General features: G+C 39.9%; 1 protein-coding gene across 3 annotated transcripts in view; it reads right to left on the bottom strand.

Annotated features, from left to right (window-relative positions):
- Positions 1 to 20,647, bottom strand: part of rapgef4a (Rap guanine nucleotide exchange factor 4a) — a 34,237-nt gene extending 13,590 nt beyond the window's left edge. For 2 of the 3 annotated variants that reach the window (XM_071917926.2, XM_071917923.2), the window contains exons 1-6: positions 20,580 to 20,647; positions 17,164 to 17,306; positions 16,925 to 17,013; positions 16,081 to 16,227; positions 4,541 to 4,613; positions 219 to 283 (exon numbers count right to left, since the gene is read on the bottom strand). In XM_071917926.2, coding sequence (XP_071774027.2) covers positions 219 to 283; positions 4,541 to 4,613; positions 16,081 to 16,227; positions 16,925 to 17,013; positions 17,164 to 17,306; positions 20,580 to 20,647 — 585 coding nt within the window. Of the gene's footprint in view, positions 1 to 218; positions 284 to 4,540; positions 4,614 to 14,639; positions 14,694 to 16,080; positions 16,228 to 16,924; positions 17,014 to 17,163; positions 17,307 to 20,579 lie in introns of those variants that run through there. The other variant, XM_078286046.1, reaches the window with a different exon arrangement.
- Positions 20,648 to 23,991: the final 3,344 nt, after the last annotated feature.

Genomic DNA, 23,991 nt, shown 5'->3' with positions numbered 1-23,991 from the left:
ATGGAGACAGGACCTCCACCTCCACCTTGTTTATATTTAGACAGACTTTAAACAAACTCCACATTCCAGACTTACTTCCATCCTCTGTTGGAGAGGTGAGTAACAGTAAAGGATGCTGTTACATCAGGCAAAATGCAAGCAATGACCAAATGAGTTATAGCCTAGTTTTAACAAGACGCAGTAACACTAAATGATATAAAATGAGTCCTTAAAACTACCTTATTCTGATGTTTGGAGACTGAAACGAATGAGTTGTTTCTTATGTTCTCTTTGTCCGGCATTCCTGGATGGGAAAAGCAGAAAATAGATCTGAACAGTCTTGATAGACCTGTACACAATGTTGTCTTTAAACTGAGGGAAACTAATTCAATTAAATAAATAAAAAAAATTGTAAATTGAATCTTGGAACTGTTCCATAAACAATGAACCCGAGACTACATTTGTGGGCTTCAAATACTTAGTTTTGCTTTCTTAATGCTTTTTTCTTAATACTTAGTTTTTATTAAAAACAATTTCCACATAAAACAGATAAGGAACAAAGTTGCCAGTCAACATCTTGGTTTAAATCATCAAAATGATTTACAGTCATTTACACTTGAGTTTCACAGTCCAGGTACAAAAGATGGGTAAATAGATTACGATGCAGCCAGATTAATATCAGGAGTTAGGTGATTTGGCCTTTGAAATATAAGTGTAAAATTTTGTCCCTTTTGGAAGAAAAAAAGAATAATTAAGTAATGCGATGCACAGAACAACAAATATCTATTAAAAAACTCAGTGGGATCATTAAATTAAATATGGAGTGAAACTCTAGCTGTAAAATAGATGCAAAAAACAAGAGCACTGAAAGAGCGCAATATGGACTTGTAAGGCAAAAAAAAAATAATAGTGGCTAATTAAACACAAAAAACATGCCAGAAATGTCAACTAAAGAAATCTCCTTAACCACAAGTCAGCCAAAATAAAAGCCACCACTGAAATGTCCTGCCCTAGCTATGAGCCTACATAGTGTTGACTTAAGTTTGGGAGTAATAAAAAAACATGTTTTTTCCAGCAAAACTCACACCATGAATTGGAACATGCTGACATAGTTTTCTGGATCATATGTGTCTTCAAGGACCTGAAAGCTTTGTAAATTTTCCATTTCCATTTTTATGCAAAATGAGGTGATCCCTCTGTAGCTTGGATCATTTACCTCTGATTTAAATGCTGGGTCATGTGCACCCAATTTTCTTTCTCTGTGTTCTTCTATTTGGTCTACTTTTGAAAAATGAGATATATTTCTTTGTAGCGAACCAGAAACCGTACCCATATCCCTGTAAAATCATTCTGGATACTTGTCACCAATTTTTATATTAATTGTCAATGAGGCATCTTCAGGATTTGTCATTTGACGACATTATGGAGAATCTTGGCTGATCTGTCCCAACAGATTGAATTGTGTGTTAATTTGGTTGATGATGAATTTTTCTTTTATGAAGCATCCTATCAGACTCTATTAACACATGGAGTTACAGGCATTACTGTACAGAGGCAGCAAAATGCTGTGAAAAATGGAAAATAAGTGTTCAGTGTTCTTATTCTATGTGACAGTCCCACAGAGGATTTATTGGAAGGGTGTGGTTATTCCTCAGCGTCAGGAGCGAAGCTTGTACTGTACCCTCCAGGACAAACAGCATAATCAGTCAAGCCTGCTCAGTCACAATTGTATCTGCAGGGAAAAACCCAGCTATTCTTAGACTTGCCTTTCAGACTGCTGATACCACAAAAACAAAGACAGAATCCACAAAATACAGTGAAAGTGGAACAAGAGCTACATCAGACTGAAATGTAAAATTCATGCAAGTGGCTGGACATCTAGGAATAAAAATCAAGCAACTGCATGTTTAGGTTTTTTCACAGTTCTGTGTGAAATTCCTGATTATTCTGAACAAAATGATAAACGATCATTTTTCCTAAGATGTTTCTATTGTTACCTTTATGTTGCATAATGTGTGACCCTTAGGACCACCTGACCATTGGGCTAACAATATCCAATAGGCAAAACCTTGACTGAAAAATTGCAAAAAAAAAACCAACCTTATATTAAACAGAATTCTTCTAAATTTACACTGGCCACAATCCTCATCGTGTATTCAGAAAGAACTATTTGTCAACACCACATAAAAATGGAGTGGGGTTCCTACCAGGAAGCAAGGGGAAGGGAAGGAGCATTTTAATGGGCAGTAGATATCATATAGATGTCATTTTTGTTGTTAGAATATGTGAAAAGTTATGACCGCTTCAGTAGGAAGAGAGACAAAACGTAAATTTGAACATTAAAGGGGCGTCTCTTTATGGTGTCTGTCTTCACCCTCTGTTTCTATCTCTGTGCCATGGGACTGTACAGAATCTGTATTTATTATTGTTCTGAGCAGTCAACATAGCCGCCCGTCTTTTTATTTGTGATGCTGTCATGTTGGTCCATGTGACATCACACCACTCATTCAAGTGTCATCTCAATTTGTTCACAACAATACGAATGTAGCACATGCATGCAGAGGTCTGGATTGGATTTAAGGAACGATAATCCAAAATATTATCATCTGGGGATAAAAAGATGGATGCAAGCATTTTCATTTTTAAGGTGAATGAGTATGATTGAGTTGAGAGTTGAGTGTTTCATTGCTATAACTTATGATGAACAAGTGTGCCAGTGCTTTCTAGGTGGAGGGATGGGGTATGGAGGTATGCATGACTAGAGTGAGTGAAACTACGTTGAGTTCAAAATCTTCACCTGTTAACACCAAAGTGCACAGTGTTGTTGGAATTAAGAGAATTGCTGGACAAAATATTTAATTCATGCGTTGACTCAGCCACTACAGTTAGAAAATCACCAAGCTACTTCCAGTTGGTTGATGCTTGTGTGACTTCTACCGTACTGCCTGGTGTACAAGTGCACTCTGTATTTCCCTTATGCAGGGCTCTTGGGGCTCTGAGCGGCCTAAAGAGCGCATGCTGTAATTCCCCTAAGCACTTGCAAACCCACAAACACACAGAGCCCGACCAAGCACCTAACTATGTTAAATGCCAACACAGCAACATCAGCCTTTCAACATCAGCCCAGAAGTCAAACTAATATAATCTTTATTTTGAGTGAGTTTGAGCTTATGAATTCTGAGTAAAAGCCCTCTTTGTTTTGGACAAAACGATAGAGGAAAATCTCCTTTACAAAACAATATATCCATCATTCATGAAAAAAATTCAAGTAAAAATCAAAGTCAAGTAAAATCTTGACTTTGATTAATGGTATGAAAGCAAAACGAGTCACTGAAGTGATCAGCTATCCTGAGACCTTTAGTAGCAAAACAGTGATGGGAGGCGGTCTTCTCTCTGATTCTCTGATGAATGCTTGATTTCACAAAGCCAGTGTGACGGCATCAAAAATGGAAGCACGGCTGTGACATTTGTTCAGATTGAGAAAATTGTGTCACATGGACATGTATGCTGACATCTTGACTATACTTACGTTATTTACATATGTAAATTGATCCTCTGAAAAGAAGTAGATGCAAGCCTGCTGATTTTAAATGTGTTTTAATCAATACTGGTAGTTGACTTGCGACAATAAATGCCTACATAGCAGCATAAGCCCATTGCCAGTAGCCAATAGACTCTTTTGATTTTCTTGTTGAAATGCACTGCTGTTCATCATTTTTATGGTGAATGACTTTGAGTAAAGTTAAGCGCTCTGTTTGAGCAAAGCTAAGTCAATATTGAGTTAAGTTGCAATGGTAAAAGCATAAATAGAAATATCAGCCTTTTTCACAATGCCAGTGGCTAAAGAAGCATAGCCAGGGTTGGGTGGTAAAAAAAAATACTTGCGTTACGTATTCTAAATAAAAAAAAACTATTCTGTTACATTACCTAAAAAATACTGTATTCTGATTACAGATACTTGTGAAAAAATAGAGGATTACTTCTGGGAATACTTTTAAAGTGAAAGCGAGAAACTCAGAAGGCCATTTAAACAGTGTCAGGTGTTGAACGTCTTTAAAAAATGTCACACCAAAGAAAATTTGTTTTTCTGCATACCTGAAATAAATTTCCTGAACTTTGTAATTTTTCACTTTTTCTTATCTGTACCTTTAAACCACATATATGGCAAAGTAACCTGAAAGTAACTGAAAGTAATCACAATACATTACTGAGTTTGAGTAATCCCTTGGATTACATTACTGATTGCAATTGTAATAAATGTAATGGAATACATTTTGAAAGTAACCTACTCAACCCTGTGCATAGCCAACTCTTACTGTGACAGTTGGGTCATGATGAAGTCGCATGTGCACTGCAATACTCTAACGTCAAATATTCTATTTAAAATCCCATTAGAATCAACTGCACTAGAGTTGAAAGAACGCTTTCAAAATCTGCCTTAGTCTATCCTGTGAAGAAGGTTAATACAATTACTTTGAGCCCAAAATGATGCAAATCAACACTGTGATTGTTGAGTCTGAAACACTCAGATGTAAAATTATAGCACTGCAGGGCTACTTACTGTCACTGCTGGTACCACTTTCCATCACACCATAAGGTGGGGCGAGCAATCCAGCCATGCACTGACGATATTTCTGTAAAAAAGGAAGAAAATGCAGGAACATATAAAACATAGGAGATAACACAATCATCTCAGATATCAACAAAATGTCAGTTTCACTGAACATGTGAAAATGCAACACACCTGAATTATCATAAATATCACAGTGATCACCTTACATTACTGATGTATGTGTCAATCATTACAAAACAGGAGCTTAAAGATGGCAGCAGCATTAGAACTAGTTAAAGTCAACTTTGTCCTCGCAGCTCCTTTCTTTCAGCCCATGAATAAACAAGGCCATGGCAGGGTATTTAAATCCACAGCTGACACTCACAGCTGGTAGTTTGGATAAATACCGAGATTTCGGCCAACTGCCTCGCTCCAATCTTGCTTCATTCATCTCACAGCTCTAAAGGGAAGGATCAGAATCAAATCCACACATCCCACTGGCTTATTTGAGGAGCGGCAGAAAGCATTTGGCTCATCCTTTATCAGGTTGTCATCTGTACTCAGCTGTAACAAGCTCCTGATATAAATCTGTGCACGAATCAGCGAAATATAGTATACTCCTCATGACTTCACTTGGCTCAAGCGGTCTTTGTTTACTTTACGTGCGACATTTGACTCCTCATTGTACCAGAATATTTGTACCAAGGAGCAGCTCACTATATAAAGCCAGCTAAATCTGTTGTCTTAAAAGATCAAAAGGGATTACCGCAGATTATACTGGGAATCGAAACTCTTGTCTTCAGCACCTTATTCTAACATGCTAATGTACAAAGGTTTAATGAGTAATAGTCACAATTAAAAGGATCAGTAAAGAGAAGAAGAGAAAATCAGTAAAGAGGTTATTTTTATGATTTAACACTGTGAAAACTGGCCAAAAGTACATTTAATACATCTTTAATTATCTAAATATAAAACATCTTTGGGGAACATTTTTCACTATATTCATTCATAATAACAAATAACAATCTCTGCTTCTTCTTTTAACAATTTCTAGTTCTCAATTTCTAGTCCTAATTTTTTGTTAGCTCATTTGTTTTTTCTTTTGCCCTGTTAAACACTTCTTAGATTAGGTATTTTGAATGGCCCTTCTCAGCACGTTTGTCTGAAAGCACTTACGAGCTGCAGGACAGCCACAGAGGAAACAGAGCATGACAATAGAGCTGTAAGTGGCTTATACATCACTGTGCCTCGCAGCATTACAGCTGTTATGTAATGAACATTATACTGCACGCATGTGCTCATGTAAATGTCATATCTTTGTTCATGACACTGGTGCATAAAGGGGTCAAATCAGCCTACATCAACGAGCCACACAGATGACAGTAGGATAGGTCTTATGCACTACATGACAAGAGCAATGGCATCAAGGAAAAGGCACTCAGAGAGCGTAAACCTCCAGCAACACTGAACAATTTTATCACTTATATTTTAAGCTAAATTGCTTTCTTAATCCTGAAAACATGACTTTAAGATTAAGAATCAAGTCTCTATGTCTCTATGTTAGTTTCATAGTTGTGGCTAAAAAACATTAATCATCGAATGGTGGAAATCCCAGATACGGATCACCACCAAAGTCTATTAGATTGTTTCTTGAGCCAAGTCCTATCTGTCCACCAAATTTAATGGAAATCCATTAACACGTTTTTGAGATATCCTGTTGACAGACAGACAGACAAACTAAAAATGTAACCTCCTTGGCAGAGGTAATAAAGCTCAATCCTGCATCTCTAAGTAAACACACCAAGACTTCACTTCATCAGATAAAGCCAACCCCACTGCACATCACTCCAATACAAATTGATAAAAAAACAAATTTCATTATACATTTAGCGAAGTAAATTAAGTTAATCAATGGTGCAAAATTCACTTGTGGTAAAAGACAAGAAAAACCTGGTTAGATGCCAGTCAGTCGAGGTTCTGGGTCAATAAAAAGCTGATTGAGGACCATTAGTGACATGCCAGTTCACTCCACCTTTCTATCTTCTGGTCAGAAGAGACCCAATGAAAGCTACAACTCCGGAGTAATTTGTTACTAGATGGCAGCGTACTCTCAAAGGTCAAGTTTTAAATTCAATTCAATTCCCTCTGAAGTCAGTTAATCACCTTAACATCCCCTTAGAGGCGCACAGCTTTTCCCTCAATTAAGGAGCCATTTAAAAATGTCTCAGTGACCTCAGTTTTCAAAAGCATCTCCCCTAATCAACTCCAAAACACAAACTGACTTGGCACTGTCTTTGAGATACTAAACAACATAGATTAATGAAAACATCACACTTACATTACAGAAATACTTTCACCAGTGTTTGAATGAGACTATGAGGACGGGATTTTACAAACATTCAAACAACAGCATGTTTTTCTAGTTAATTATTCAGTGTCAATAAACTCAAGGAAGTGCAACAGAAATGAAGGCTTCAGAGTCACTTCGACCTATCTCACTTTGTTGACAATTAAAGGATTTAGGATTGGGATGAGCACTTAAACTGGACAGCACATGAGCAAATGAGATGAACCGTCTGAACCAATAAAGCCATGATCCCCGGGGGGCTGAGAGCAGGGCGGGGATGTTGTTTTAGAGGAGGATTAGGACTATTGTCAGGTGTGTAAAAGCACTCAGTTTTTATTTTGTTAGTAATGACGTCCCTCCCCCTTGTGACACGCAGCACACTCGCTTCTATAAGCTGTTACAGGAGATCAATCCTGATAAATGTAATAATGCAAACATTTTCTATTTTATCTGTGACACAGCAAAATGGAAAATTGATTCATCAAATGACAGTACATCTCAGTCTGACACTAATGCTGTGTGAGTTGTGGTTTTGACTGGGAAAAACACTCTTTGCAATATGCGGTTGGGATTCCTCCTCTAGTTTCTTGTTGCTCTCTCCACTTCATTGCATTAGGAGTTGAATTTCACACTCGATGTAACCCAATAAAGTAATGATGACAGTCACTTCAAAACAGTTACATTTATCAGTCTGATTATACTCACACATTTGCCTCTATCATTTTACATCTCAGACGATTTAGAGCATCATTTCACTTCATGCATCACCTAGAGAGATTAAAACTGAGGAAATACTGGAGTAATGTACAAATCTGAGAGTAAATAAAAAAAAAAAGGCATTTCTGATATTCCAATTGTTTTATCCACTTGAAGAATTACAGACCTTGTTCATGCAAAATTTAGACCATTTTCCTTAGTCATTTTCCTTTGAAACACAAATTCAAATGTAAGTCAAAAAATGGAAAACAACAAAGGGAAGAGGCATGCAGGCACTTTAGGATCACTCATCACTACAGATCAGCATTACTCACAAATAGTGGGTCAGAAGCCACAAGGCAAAATCAGGCTCCATTGCCACTCACAGTCAGCTCCTCACACAAGGTTCACCGCTGTGATAAGCAGCAGTGTGAGTGCTTCTGACTGCACGCAGTGAGTGAAGCATGGATAGACCTTTAGGTGTATTCCACCAGGTCAACTAATCCTCGTCAAAGTCATGGTTCGGCAGCCAGATATGAGCCAAAACAATGGTTCAATCAGATGGCTTACTGTGTCTGATTTCACTCAGTAAAACAAATCACGCAGAGCACCATGTAATCTTTCTCGAGTGATTCCATCATATTAGGAGATCATGATCTGATGCGTGGCTTCAAGCGGATTCATTTGAGTAGGTGAGAGGTGTTAACAACACACTCAGAATGAGAATTATGTTCTTTGAAGTGATATATATGATGAGACAGTTACCGGAGATGTGGGAAAACGCCTAAACCTCATATCCCATCCAGATGCTCGGAATAAAAACTAACTTCCACCTCATCTTAGTAGTAGCAGCATCTGCAATTTTTACACTTAAAATCTTTTTACACTAAATCATGACTTTGAACCTGAGTGCAATTTAATTGAACTGTATCTCAGTAAGATGAAGGTTATCTACTACCAGGTCAACAACAACAAAACACATATGAAAAAGGAAGAGATATTCTATACAATGGAAGAGATATTCTATGAAATTGAAGTTGCTCACACAGTTGAAATATATAATATTCAAAGAAATTGAATAATCAGGAGTTGCAGGACAACATAATCACAGGAGAAAGAGTTATATTTGCAGGGTATTTGAGTATAGAGAGACATCCGAATATACTAAGAGCACTGTATGACTCGTCACCAGACAACATCTCTTACCCCTCCATAAAAAAAAGGATTTATAAATGTCTGCAATGACAGATGTGCCATTCTGTATTCCTCCAGGGAAGCTTGGCCAACTAAATGTTTTGCTTAATTCACTCTGACATACTGACTGCACTGTTCGCACACTACAGTAGCAGAGCTCTCCAACACCACTAAAACTGTCCTCTAATCATGACTAATGGGTAATTTCCATTGTTTCCCCTGTGCACATTGTGTATAAACTATTGTGTAAAGCTTGTCTGCATGCATTGGAAAAAATGCTGAATATACATACCTCTATCTGATGCACATGGCTGCTATGCTTTGAAAATCCTAGCCTTATCTGTGTCACTACAAAGGATCAAGGAAGATACAACCAAGTCATGTCAGTGCATCCTCAGTTCAAGCTCCTCTTTAGTCTTTCATGCTTGAGCACGTCTTGCACTCTGAGCATCACTGTGCATGAATGCACACTTGTATGTTGAATAATTCACCCCGGATTACATAACATGCATAGTACAAACTCTCTGTTCTCAAGGCATTCTCAAATTATTCTGGACCCTTTTCAAACAGGCACACTTCCAGCCATTTGGGAAAACAACTGGGGGAAGACCCTCCCAAGAGTCTCGACTCACCTCTGTATTTTTAGATTTTCCTCCAAACAGCGATAGTTGGAATGTAAATTCTACATTTTCATTTTTATACTTAGAATGTAAATTAAATATTTACATTTTTTCATTTGGAATGCAAATTCACAATTTTCAGATTGTGCTGCTACATGTTAGTGATCAGCAAAAACAAGATTCTGTGCAAATCTCAATCTTCAATTTGTTCCAATTCCAGTAACTTATACAGTATTTCCCATGAAACAAATGAGCATTGCATTGTTAAGAAGTTTGTCAAAGTAAAGATTACCTAAGGATGCTACCAGCGTTCCATGTATGTACTTAGCCTATGACTGCTGTTAGTGACTGGAAGGTCCTCCACACCCTCTTAATCCAGGTGTTAACAAACTCTCTAAGCAAGTGAGTCCAATTCTAAGAGTCCCAGTGTGACAAACTAGTCATGGGTCATATCCAGCATGGTCCAGCAGCTCCGGTGCCCCAGCCTCCATGCTGCTGTGTGAGAGCAGTGTGAGCAGACTGCGTTAGCCTCAGAGCCCAGCAGAGAGCAGCCGGCAGTGGACTTCCTTTGAGCAGCAGTTGCTAGGTGATTACTCTACTCCAATCTCTCTCTCTCTCTCTCTCTCTCTCTCTCTCTCTCTCTCTCTCTCTTTCTCTCTATCAGCAGTCCCAGCTACACCACACACACTGCACAGAGTAGCAGCTAACTTCCAGCATGGTCGACTTCTCAAAGTAAGTGCCAAAAGAGGAGTGTGTGTGTGTCAATTAGATTGGATATGGAGAGCAATAATCATAACATAAATATCAAAATAAATTATAAAAGCTTCTGCACAGTCTCATTAACTTACAAATATGTTTGTAATTCTATTTTCTATTGTAAATACGTAAACAAAATGTAGCATTAAAATGCTAACTGGAGTTCTTGAAACCAAGTCTTCACTGAGCCCTTATCCTTTGCTCATTTATTCCCAACCCTAAAATGTACAGACAGCACATCCAGTATCCCTGTCCCTATCACTGAGCCTCTTCCTCTCCAAGGACAGAGGGCAGATGGTGTCTTATCTTTGACCTTGTTACTGATCAAAGCCACACAAGACAGCTGCATTTTAACTCACTGAGCCTTTATAACCAACAAACTAACCACATGCTCTGAAGAGCTTCTGCCGGGTTGTGTAAGACATATCTGAGAGTTGGCTTCTAAAGTAATAATCTGTGCATTTTCATGAAAATTAAATAGCCATTTGCTACTCTATTTTGCTGATTGATATAATGCAGTAGTGATTCAAGCAATACCCAGTTCATGAAAGCTTTTCCATTTGCTGTTCTAAACACACGGTGTCTGGTAGGTCTTTCCTGGGAAAAATCCTCTGGTGCACAGGAGGTGATGCTGATAGGCCTATCAGTTATGAATTTTACTTTATTTGTATGAACAGCTTGGCCAAGGCTTCAGGCAGTATTGGCAAAATTAAACTTGGCAGCATCAAAACATAACCTAACATATGGCATTTGGTGGACGCCTTTATCTAAAACACCTTGTATGGTGAGTGCAAACATTTTACCAAATTAAGAATAGGCTGAAAAATGACATTTGAGAAAGCTACGTATGAGAATAGCCATCTTTCCATTGATTTTGAGAAGGGAAAACACTAGAAGGGGAATAGAGCGGGGATCGGGAAACAGAGAGATGAACTAGGGACGGAGCAGGTGTGGATGTGTGTCACTGAATCACCATGTCAAATTCAACTCCCTGACACTAACCAGAACAGCTTAGTTGCTAGAATGCAGGAAAAATCATATGACAGAAAACCACGTCCTGTTTTGGGTTTAGCCATGGTTTCCTGATCCCTCATGTTTAAATGGGCTTTACACATGACCACATGGTTTTAACACGCACAAATTTTGGACATGGCTTAAAGATAAAACATGTTTTGTGCAAGTCAATGGTGGGACTGTGGTAAATATTGTCAAATGCACAGAGAGCATCTTGTTTTCCTCCTTGTGAGGTCCATAACAAATTATCAATGAAGGAGGCTTTGGTTTTAAAATACAGAGAATTGAAATGCTTCACTCATGGACTGTACATCTGCATCAGCCTACTTCAAACAACAACAACAGTGTATGCCTATTGTGTACCCTTTCAGCACACAGACAAAACATTTGTAAAACACACACACACACACACACACCTAAGTGCAAAATAATGACATGGGACCAAGAAAGCTAAGAGAAATCTAGTTTGTGCCAGTTGAATGATTTCACTTCAGCATGGTTCCTGTCTACTTGACACATTATTCTGCACTCTAAAAAGCGTGTTGGTGTGTCTGTGTGAGAGAGTGCATGACTGACTGTGAGTTTACAGATGATGTAATATATCCCTTTAATCCTGTATCTTTCTATCTCATTGATCTAATTCCATCTAAATCAATCTAACTTAACTAATCTAAACACGGAAATAAATCCCCTGAAAACAGTTACGAAAAATCAGTCACTTAAGGGATTTAAGAAGGGATAAAGAACCAAACATAAGATAATCTGCACGGCGGAGTTGCAATTTTCTCGAGTCCTGTTTTATTTTACAGGTTTGAGTGCACATTCCAAGCTTTTGATGATGTAATAACTCTGTGAGTGGAGATAAGGGAATAAACAGTCTTGATACAATCTCCCTGCTCTTTCCGTGTGTATATCCGCTGTACACTGGGAGCGACTCTGGCTTGGGATGTGGCTTGCTACTTGGATGTTGACCCCACTGAGGCTCGCTGTTCCAATCCCCCCCCCCCCCCCCCCCCCCCTCCTCCGCCCAACCCTCGGACCCCAGAGGGCACACTGTGTCTCTGCCACATCCTGTTCATCAGCTTTCTCTACTGGCTGCCCACCAGGCTGCCTCCGCGGACTGATGACAGTGACGAGCCGTTCCCCCTGCCCACTCTCAGCTCACCACCCAGCAGATATGCCTCAAGCACAAACAGATAGCAGCACGTAAAACCACACGCAACCATGAGCATCCATTACGCAGTGTTACTCAAAGCATGCACGGTACATATGCCTATAGGAGCTCCTGTGACGTGTAATGTATGACATCCAGTCCGAAGATAACAAAGCTAATCTGTCCACACCGCATGTGTAGGCCTAGGTCACTGTAAGAGAGCTGCCATGTGATTCTAAAAACACAAATCACAGTTGTGTTGTTTCAATCACAGTGGCCGTCGGAAGCAGGAAACAAAGTGAAGAGAGAATTGATGATCAGGCCATCTATGCATCGGCCGGTGTGCCTGTGTGTGCTGAGCATGGCTCATGCCTGCTCTGTTAAACAAACAAGCATTTCCCACTAACAGAAGCCAACGTTTGTCATGCTTGAAAGCCATGATAAGTGGTGGTTGTAGCGGTCAGTGGCGTGAGAAAAAGAAATATTAAAATTGCATGCGTGAGCTGCAAGCATGGACCAGTGATATTTCAGTGATTCTGCCATGCAAAGTTATGTGGAGATGGTTCTGTGTCATACACATGCAATAAATGTTCAAACTAATGGGGAAAGAGTAGGACTTTGGTAAACATGCATTAACTCTTTGAACGGCACAAAAACACACACACACACTCACATATACACATCCTCAAATTCACTGAACACATCCCTTAATGATTTTAGGCTAAAGAGAAAAGACCGGAGGAAATATGTATACTGAATAATTAACATGGTGGCTATGAATAAAAAAATAATACCCATTGGTTCATTCAAGCGGTGTTGTGTTCACTCTGGCACCATTTTGTAGGAGTGCTTGGCCCCAGGCGTTCTGCAGGGACACAGATCTGTGTGGGAGGAGGAGGAGGTGTGTGTGTGTGTGTGTGTGTGTGTGTGTGAGTGTGTGTGTGTGTGTGTGTGTGTGTGTGTGTGTGTGTGTGTTCCAGGGCCTCCTGCACCCTGAAGCGGGGCAGGAGGCTCCTTTCTCTCGGCAGACTCTGGTTCTCAACATCACTTCTATGCCATCTCTCTCCCATATCAGCTGGCATCAGTCAGTGCAAGGATCTATTCCTCAATAAACAGTTAGCCCTGTTTGTCAGGGATGTAAGCGATATGAATACTGACCTTAGCTTAAAGTGTGTAACGCACCACCGAATGCACTTCAGCTTTAATACCCCCTGTGTGAAGCAGCTGAACTTAGGAATCAGGAACACACCCAGGGCAGTAGGAGGCAGTTTGGAGCCACTGGGAGCAGACTAGATTTGCAATGCAACACAGTGCAGCGTGATGTATTGTATTATATTCCAATACCAAGTACATCAGAACTGGCACAAAAAGTCTGAAGCTTGAAGTCACCCGTAACAGGATACTACAACAACAACAATCTTTCTGCATTGCGGCAACAGTGACAGAAATAAATGGGCACCACTGACAGGCAGAATAATTCTGTGAAAATGTTGTAGGTACAACATATTGAGTTCCAGTGTGAAATGTTGGGAGCCCGGTCCAATGCTTATCTGTCAACAAGCTGATTCTGTGAATTTTGACCTGATAGCCCTTCGGTCACAGCTTGTGTGACACAGCTAACACAGCACATCTAACAACAAAGGCATGATTGATGCTAATACTATAAATGGTTGTCGTGGCCGTTGGCTGAAGTACAGCTGGAAATGCTGTGTGAAATAAACCCCAATGACAGCAAATAAAGTGAACATTTCATTGTAGAATCTGTATATCAACCTGAACTGTATGAGTGATGAAGCTCAAGGGAAGAGGTCAAAAAGAAACTTGAGAGATGGGGAAACATATTGTGGTATCACCAATAATGGAAGAAGGGCACTCCAACAAGCCTAATGAGTCTAATGTGGTTCATTAACCAAGAGTGCTGGGAACGATGACACAGGACCAAAAAATATTTTCCCCAATGCTGTTGTTAGAAACTTTGAACTGAATTCAAGCATTTAGTTTGCAATAAAAATACTAGATTGAACCAACATACAAAAAAAATGCTCCTGAATCAGTAAAAATCTGTGGTATTTTGTTCCTTCATACCTGGGCTGTAGAAACACAACTGCAAACATGCCAAATATTTTCAAAAGAAACCACCTGATAATAATTGCTAAGCAGTCTGTGCTAAAACAAGCAGCTTAATTCGCAGCCACTTCACAGTGCATCATTACTAGGTCTTCTCTTTGATCCCTGTTCAAAAACAACTGGGGTCGGAAAGATCTAAAGGACAAGATGGAAAAAGCTGGGAGCCAGAAACAGAAGCCATAAAGATCAGCTGGGACGAACCTTTACCGAAGAGGTCACCGAGGTAAAAATGTGTAGTATTTCCACGTGGTCCAGACAGGGTAAAGTATCCAGTCACATTGTGGGCCAGTGTGGTGACACAGACACACCACCCCTTGGCTTTTAACAGCCCCTGTGCCCTCCGGTCCCAGAGGAAATGGGCTCTCTTACTCAGGAAACTAACCCAGTGCAGAGGGAGAGCTGACAGAGGAGAGGGGCCTCTGAACAGCGTGACACCTACCAGCCAACATGCAGTCTTCCTGCCTGGGGAGGCGAAGGGCTGAGTGGTGCAGCGGGAAGAGACATTATGGCTGGGAGGAGGATGGGACCGTCTCTCCTGCTGCTGACCCCCCCGCCTCCTTACTTTGTAAACAACACTGCTTCGCTTTAGCATCTTGTCACATGCAATTTCTGCTCTGCAGTCATCTCTTAAACCTATTTACAATATATTAAATTTGTTCGCACAGATGCAACAAGATATGCTGGGATTCTGTAGTTATATCATGTGATGCTATGAGGATAGTGGGTCTCAATATTATAATGGGTGAGTTCACTAAATCAGTGCATGGCATCAAGAGATCAGTAAACACGCACAGGGACAGAGTCTGTTTCTGTATGGCACTGTACTTCCATCTAGTGGTCAAAAGCTATACAGAAAAAAATCCCTGAGCCCCATTGAAACCAATATTAGGGTGAACACTTACACAGAAACTTGGGTTACAGTATGACAAGTAGACACCTCCCATGACAACTGTAGGAGGCTCAACAATTAATCATCTACCAGTTTCAGCACTGATCCGACCTCCGCTTACCAACATTACACTTCATCACATTATATGCCACCTACATTTTGGCTTACACTCAGCCCAGTTCGTCACAGTTTTCACATTCGCCATATCATGTTCAGTAAGAACAGGCTAGAGAGCTGGCTGTTCCTCTGGCTCGAACCAGCCCCCTCAATAGGTCAGAAACTATATTTGTGCCAACAATTAGAGGTTCAATGGACCGCTGTCCCTGCCGGCTTGAAGCAACCCACTCAGCTGTTCAGGATCTGCATTGTGTCTGCAATCAATCAACCTAACTATGTAAAAATGAGTCATATTTTTACCAGGATCTGTGGACATGCAACATTTACTAAGATTCCTGTTTCAGATAGAGAATATTATTCCATGCAACCTGCTTTTCTTTTTATTATTAAGAAATTTCAATGCTATATTTCAGTGGCTCCACTGAAAATGCCTCTCAGTACTAAAGAAACTAAGCAAAACAGACACAAAAAAATTAGCAAAAGACAAACATGACATGTTTATTGAGTGACCTTTTAAAATGTCCTGATGCAGGTGCTTACCTAGAGCTAATCTCTGAGCTGTGTCACGACTTGCTGTGTGGCCAGAGAATTCCTGTTGATACAAGTAGAGACAGTAGAGTAGATACTGGTACTCACCTCCCACAGAGACCGAAACTCCCTCTGTTCAATGCGTAGGAGCTCACTGAATTCCCGCGTGACAATGGTGGCATGCCGGGGGGTGTTATCGAGGATCGACTCCCCAAACGCCGTCCCGATCCCCAGTGTGCATATAGTGACAGCATCCTGGAGGAGACACAGACAGGGCGCTCTACATGGGATGGCTCATTCATATCATAAGCAAATGGTGAAATAGCAAGGTGGACAAGGATGCTATGCTATGCTAATGAAATGTGCTTATTCTCCTAAAAAAAAAGGCTTTTGGTGAGAGGCTCTTGAAGCGCTGCGCTCTGCACTGATCAGATCACTCTCAAAGGTGGGAGGCAATCTAGCTCCTCGGAGCACTTGTGTTAGATAGATGGATACACTCCAATCTCCAGAAGAATCACTCCAATCAGCACCCAGGCAGGCTGACTAAGGCACACAGGGCTGTGGTAATGAAATATTTTCAATGTTGTTCCCCCAGTGTTACAAGAAAAATGCTCTTTACAGCCCACACTTTAAACGAACTTGAGGTCAGCTGAGAATTCTCATTTGCATATGTGCTGAATTTCATTTCATTTGGGAAGAATTTGGGAAGAAATCATTAAAGTTTATGAAGCAAGATAATATCTGACAGTTTAGTAAATTCAGTAAATTAGTGCACCAAAATATCAGTTATTAAAAAATGTGAGCACACCTGAGAGATCTATCAACAAATCAATGTGATATGCTAATAGACTAGTAAGGAGAGACATTTCCATCTGCAAATTCAATTTGCTTTATTATCTTTCAGTTACTTCTGGCATATCATATCATGCTGGGGAAATTACATCAGTCTTACCTGATAATTTGCTGTCTCTGAAACTTTAACATCCAGTGAACCAGAAAGGACAGCGTACCAGCTGGTGCCGATGTCTCCTTGGCGATACACTGAAGAAGCAGTTGGAAAAACAAAACAAAAAAAGTGAGTTCAACACCTTTTGAGGGGAAAAAAAACAATTTCTTATCACTTCTTTATTCACTCTGATGAACTGCTTTGTCTCCAGATACATGACAGTGAGAGCTTGTGGTTTGACTTACAGGTGATGCCTTTCTCCAAGCATTCATAGAATCCGCAGAGGCAGATCTGCTGCAGCAAACTGGGGTGGAACCTCTCAAAGGCCTTCACATTTTTCAGACGTGCCAGGATTATGTCAACATCCTCCCCAGAGCGCTCTGCTGGTCTGGAAAACAGACAATGTACAGGTAGCTGACAAAATAAATGTACATGAAACATCTAAATAGGGTGCTGGGCCGCCATCGACCAGGACAGCCTCGCTGCACCTTGGCCTGGATTCTAAAAACATCTGGAGCTCGACAGGAGGGACGTGACACCAATCCGTCCCCGAGAAATGCTGTCCTATGGTCTTGTGTTAAAACTCTGTGTGAAAAATATTCTCCCAGGTGTCGCTCCACAATCTCCTTTAGTCTTCATTTGGGTTGAGTGACTGAAACAGTTTTGGTTCATGCTCAACATGCTATTCAGTGACTATTTGTTTCCTCCTACAGATGGGGACACTGTCATCCTGGAATACGCATGAGGATAGAAATGCTTCAAGTTTAGTATGAAGGTGATCACTCAGACTCTGTATTTACTGTTGTTTATTACCTTGACCTCTAATAGTTGGATTGACCTAAAGCATGGCAGAAAATTGGACCTTCACTCTGCTTTCACTGTGTTTTATGTATTTAATCCTGTGTTTTCTGTATGCAGTTGTCCCACATTTAAATCCAGAGTGTCTGTATGTGGGTGTTGGATGTAGCTTACATCACCTTTGAATCTATCTATCCATCCTTTAAAAATGAAACCAAACAGTTGCACAGTATCAATAATTCAAAAACCACTGAAAAACAAACACTTGTTACGCCATAGCAACAATTCCTGGGCTTAAAGCTGCTTTGAATAATATTTAGTGGATATTAAATACTTGATACAGTATTAACTGTGCTGTCATATTATAGTAAATGTGTTTCCACTGAGCCACAGATTGCAAGTGAATAACTCTTCAACAAATATTCCCCAGCTCCGTTAACTCCCAGTACTCATTACTGTATCTCTCCTACAAACTTCCTCAATGAATTGTAAAATCATGCCTGCAGCCACGTCTGTGAGAGCCTCTGGTTACTTACTGTGTATGTTTTTCTCATAGCTTTTTTTTTTTTTTTTTTGAAGCAGAGGGAGAAGTCTACCCTCCAGTATTTCACTGTGCACTGTGTACTTTATCACACACAGTGCACAGGGAGGACAACTAGGCACAAGAGAGAAATGTGTGAGCAAGGGCCCACAGTTTGAAATCCATTGGAAAACCAACCAAGCCGACAACCTTTCAAAGTGCCGCTTCTGAGTCTGAGTCAGAACAAGTCTTCTTGCATTTGGAGATAAAGCAACTTGTACACTACAAACAATCATCCTGACAACCTGACAACTGCCTCTAATTTGCAATCTACCGACAAAGTGTAAGTGAGACTGTGAAGTTAGTGAGACTAAGATGATGAAAACTCTGAACCAATTAAATTATAAGTGACATCTATGCTATTTGTATTCACTCAATCAACTATCTTTTGTATTTCACATTGTAAAAAAAAAAGCCAAATAAAGTACAGTATGAAATATTGCCAACTATTAGCTCAGAAACACGATAGTCACCCGAGTTGCATTTAAGTGTCAAATTAACAACAGAATGGTTGAGGTGAATCATGCTGTTTGCCAGCAAATGGTTAGTCATACAAAAACCATTTGATTTGAGCTACACAGGTGGCTTCTGTAACTAACAAAAGGACGTTACTGTGTAAACACATCTGCCACACTGCGTCACATGGCTGTTTATAGCTGATGGACTTTGGACCTTTCTTCAGGATGCGCCCCTCTTTCTCTCTCTCCTCCTCTCATCCATCTAAGAGGCCAACTTGCATTTTTACTTCAAAATCAGAAAGTGAATAAAATTATGAGTCATGCGAAATGATGATGCAGTTTTTTCTTGTCGTTATGCCAGTTTTTTTAAGGTGCTTGATGGTTTGATACCTTGTTTGATACCTCTTGTAGTTACGTATCAGTCCATGTTCCACACTAATAATTTAGAGCAGAATTTAGTCTACAGCTAAATTCTAATTCAGACAGACTGCATAGCATTGTTTATTAAGCATTATAATGACATACTAGCAATAACTACTGTTTTTAATATAATCTTGATTTGTCCAGTAAACTTCTGGCACATTGGAATATACTGTAGATACCATGCACAAAAAGTGCTGTGGATATTTACCAGTTCTGCTGATATGAATGAAAATACCTTAAAATGACCTGTACCTTATCCCTATAGTCACTCTATCATTTAAAATCCAAAGAGATACAGAAAAAAAAATAAACACCTGTAACTGTCCAAATACTTCTGGAGCACACTGTATTTTATAACACATTGTACATTTAAGTTTAGATGAGAGACAAACAACAGGAGTTATGTAGCTCTTACTCTGCTTGTTGCAGATATGTAATGCCAGGAGGCAATTTATATTTTGTTGTTATGGCCAAATGGAAAATGCATGAATAGAGCCTGTCCGCCCCTGCCTCCTCTGCCCTACAAGTAATATTTCACTTTGCACCACCATGCCTCCTGGGCCTGAGCTGGAACAATCTGCTGCCACAACCTGGATAAGCTGACACTTCTTTCTCTCTCCTGTTCCTCGATTTGACAGCTTTTCATTAAAATTTAACGTGTGATTTCTTATATAAGATTTTAGTCATTCTACAATATCCTTCATCCTTATATTGTGCATGTAACTGTTGCATGCAAAGCAGACTATTGACTTGAATGATTTCAGTGAAGAACCTTGAAGTGAGCCTGGAAGATTACATTGTAATATTAAAATCTAGCATGCTGACACAGCTGGCAGATAAATGTTGGAGAAAAATGCACTTTTGGTGACAAACAGGCCTAGAAGTTACTGATAAACTTTTCATTAAAGCATGAAACGCCTGTCTATGAGGAGAAGTAGCCTTTGTTAGCTTACTTACAAGATTATTGTCCTTGGCTTGTTCCAATATTTTACTGACCATCAATTTGCCTTAAGCTACTGTTGTGTAAATAATCAGCATAACGGTTTGAACCCTGTAGACTCAGCCAACAGCAGGGTGCTGCCGGTCAAACATACAGCCTGAAGGCAAGCTTAATGAAACCATATGCTAGTATGGGTGTAAGGCTAAAATAGACATGGCGCTTCCAAGACTGTCCTAAATTTCAGACCTGATGCATAAAGTCCTGATTGCGTTGGGACATTAAAACAACTGGTGGCGATATGCTGTAGTCTACTTAGTATTTTGATGCAGCCTGAAAAAACACAATGCACCGAAACGCACGCTGCTTCAGGTGGAAAATCGCATTATTCTGATATTCGTCGCTGGTGTGTTAAGCCTACAGTGAGTTCGTGTTGGCAGTGACGCGATATAAATTTAGGATTACCTCTTATCAAGACAAATGATCCACTCGGCAGACTCAGACGAATGCGAAGAAGTGTGCGCTGCGACCATGTTGGGAGAAATCCCCGAGCCGAGCCGAGCCGAGCCGCGGTCCTGATGCTGCGGGAGGCTGGACGAGCAGCAGCTGGTGTCTCTGCTCCTCCACTCCTTATCCACTGCTCATTAAGGTGACCTCTCTCACATGCGTGGCCCTGCCCAGGAGCATCGGGGACTCTCCCCCATGAAATACAGCAGCAGGTTCACTCAAACAAACTGCACTTGGGGATGTGAAAACATGTTATCTAATAGACAACTACAGGTTGTTTTGAGAGGATACGTGACTGATGATGATCACAGTATTGATGCGCATGGATGTGGCAACACGTTGTGTTGTCATGATGTGGCCACCAGAGATGTGGCGGGGGGTAAACGATATAAATTCAGAAGAAGAATACATAATGCAAAGTAGTATCAAACTGTTGATATAATGTTACACAGTCTTTTAAGGGGGGCATAAATTAATGCTTCTCTGGAAATATAAAACAATTTGTTTATATTGATGGTTATTTATGATGCTCACTGACTGGAGGTCATGGTTTGCCTGCCTTTTTATGGTTGGTGGCGATGAGTTGTGCTGACTTATGTGATGTTAGCACATTTGTTTCTCTTTGGGGCATGACATAAAATAGCAGTATTTACAGGCAGTTTTCCCCTAGTGTTACTATTATTGATGACAAGAGGTTAACACCAATGACTGGATGAATTATGGAGCTTAAATATAGGGTATGAATGGAACCATTCACTGCTCTAAGGAAATTTGTTTACAACAAGAAGAGCTCAAAGTTAAAACCATTAAGGACACATGGCATCAAGCAGAATAACAGTAATGACAGTGACATATAAAACATAATTTGTATGAAAAGATACCAGAAACAATCTTTAAAGTGTGTAATGTATACATATATACATATATACACATACACATACACATACACATACAGTATGTACACTTAAAGAAATGATGAATTGTTATAATGTGTTCTTCCAACCTTAGCTGTATATAGTCTGAGCTTTGTTGCAGCAACCTTGTAATCCTTGCAGAATCATTGCAGACAAAAGGACCTATCATTTTGTCACTGACGCATTTTCTTTTTTTAATGAAATGTTGGAACTTCATACAAGCTGCTGAGTGCAATAATAAGGTGAACTGGGGATTCACATGGGTGATCAGATAGCAACTGACTCCCAAAGCGAAGCAACACATAATATTATTATCCCAATCTAAATCAAGGTACGACTTCTGCATATTCAGCAAATGCTAATGTTCAAACTGACTACTACACACGGTTTCGACATAAAACTGAGGCCGTATCTCAAGGCTGAGATGCAGATGGTGTGTGACTGTGTACATTGCCCATGGAGCAAATGGCAGCTGCAGGAGGAGGACGTGCCACACACAGCATGATTAAAGTGGCCAGTCAGCACATAGGGCGTTCTCTACTGCAGGATATTAGCATGCTGTCTGGAAAGGGCGACAGGCAGGCATAGGTGTGACCTTATGTGTATAGATTCACATTACATGATTGCTCATCAGGAACAGGCAGGGGATCAAGCAAACGACACACACAGTATTAGTCCATATTCTTAGTTGAACGGCTGATTGTATAAAAAGTTGACCCTGAAACCCAGCTGCAAAACTTTGCCTGTGTTCTATAGTAGGAACATGTCCATTATAGCCCAGAGAAAATGATGTTTTGTAATAAAAGGGCACATATAGTAAAGGGGCTTTTGTTCTCTTTCAGTTACCTTGGCAACAAACTGCTACAGAGATAGAAGTAATGAAGAGTGGTGCTTTCATTAGGTAGTGCAGCTCCACAACGCCTCCTGTGTTAACAAAATTGTGAAAGCAACTGTTTATATGCCAATGACTTTTTTCTTTTTGGTCATTTCAAGACTGGAGAACTAATTTGTTTTTGAGTTCCAGGGCAAAACTAAACTTACCCAAATTGTGCCTTAGCTATATATAAAAAGAAAAAATCCAGCCTAATTTATATCATGTAAGTCTACATAATTTCTTGTCCAGAATAAGATGTCGATTGGAAAGTAAATCAAAGTAAGATTAAGCAGTTTTTTGAAGGCTTGACTGCTTGAATAAATGAAGCAAGTTATGGATATAATGGGAGTCAATAATGGATCTGAGGCAGATGTATTCAAACCACATAGAAGTCTGTGTAGCCTGAAAAGTATAAGTGCAATCGACATTATAAAAATTAAAAATGTTTTGTCTTATTTGCTAAAATTATGAAGCATGACACACACATGAAAGTTTGCATGGTATCCATACATTAGATGGTTTAAGTAAGATTTATTTTCCATTGAATCTACAAGTTGTCATTGTTCTTGATCTCTTTACATTTTTTGAGGACCAATATTTACTGTACATTTATCTGTCAGAAGATGGCAGCAGTTCCTCTGTAAAAGGCTAGTGGATGGGAGTCATGCAAATTACAGTCAATGCTGATTCAACTCCCATCCAAACTGGAAAATTTAAAAATGACATGTATAAAAGCATCTTAAACACACTCAGTGCATACTTCTAAACTCATAAATTGTAGGATGTTGACTTGCCTTGGTGTGTGTCCTGCACTGTGTATTAATGGTAACAACAGCGTCAGTCTGGTATTGAAATGCGAAGGGTTTTCTTTGGCATGAGCAGAATTCGCACATGCCACCATATGGTCGCTCCCTCTTGCTGAGATCGAGATGGTAAGGATGCAAGGACTTATGAGCTCAGGCTGGGGCATGCACAACACACAACACACATTCCACTAACACCGCATACCACCGGCTCACAGCAGCAACAGACCAACCCATAACAAAGCATGTAACCGTCAATGTGCACTACAGTACCTTGCTACTACTACTACTTTATTATTATTTTGTATTAGCTATCAATTCTCCACTGATTGCGACTTAATTCTCTCAGAGGTAACCATGAATACCAGAATTTTCTTTGAAATATCAGATGAAAACATAGTTGACAAGATAATTGAGATTTTTATCCATTGCATCTAGGCCAACAATCCTGCATCCTGAAGAGGCTAGTCTTGGAATTCATAACTAACAAGCATCTGACCCAAAGTACCAGTATTTAAACATCACGGACATTCGAGCAAGAAGGAAAAACACAGATGTAATCGACTATTTCGTGCTATTAGTTCTGCCTGGCTGGATTGGGTTTTAGACATTCTCTAACAGGTTCCATTGGCTGTGCTGGCCAGATATCTTCCCCTGCTCCTGTTTCCATTTGATTTAAGCATACTTGTCTTGTTCATTAGACGATGTTTGAAGGGTTGCCATGGAGACCATTGGTTTGACTACGGCGTGCCATGTTGCCCCTGGGAGAAAGCCCTCTG

Source organism: Centroberyx gerrardi, chromosome 10, assembly GCF_048128805.1.
Source record: "Centroberyx gerrardi isolate f3 chromosome 10, fCenGer3.hap1.cur.20231027, whole genome shotgun sequence".
In the NCBI taxonomy this organism is placed as follows: domain Eukaryota; kingdom Metazoa; phylum Chordata; class Actinopteri; order Beryciformes; family Berycidae; genus Centroberyx; species Centroberyx gerrardi.
This window is presented reverse-complemented; position numbering and strand designations above follow the sequence as displayed.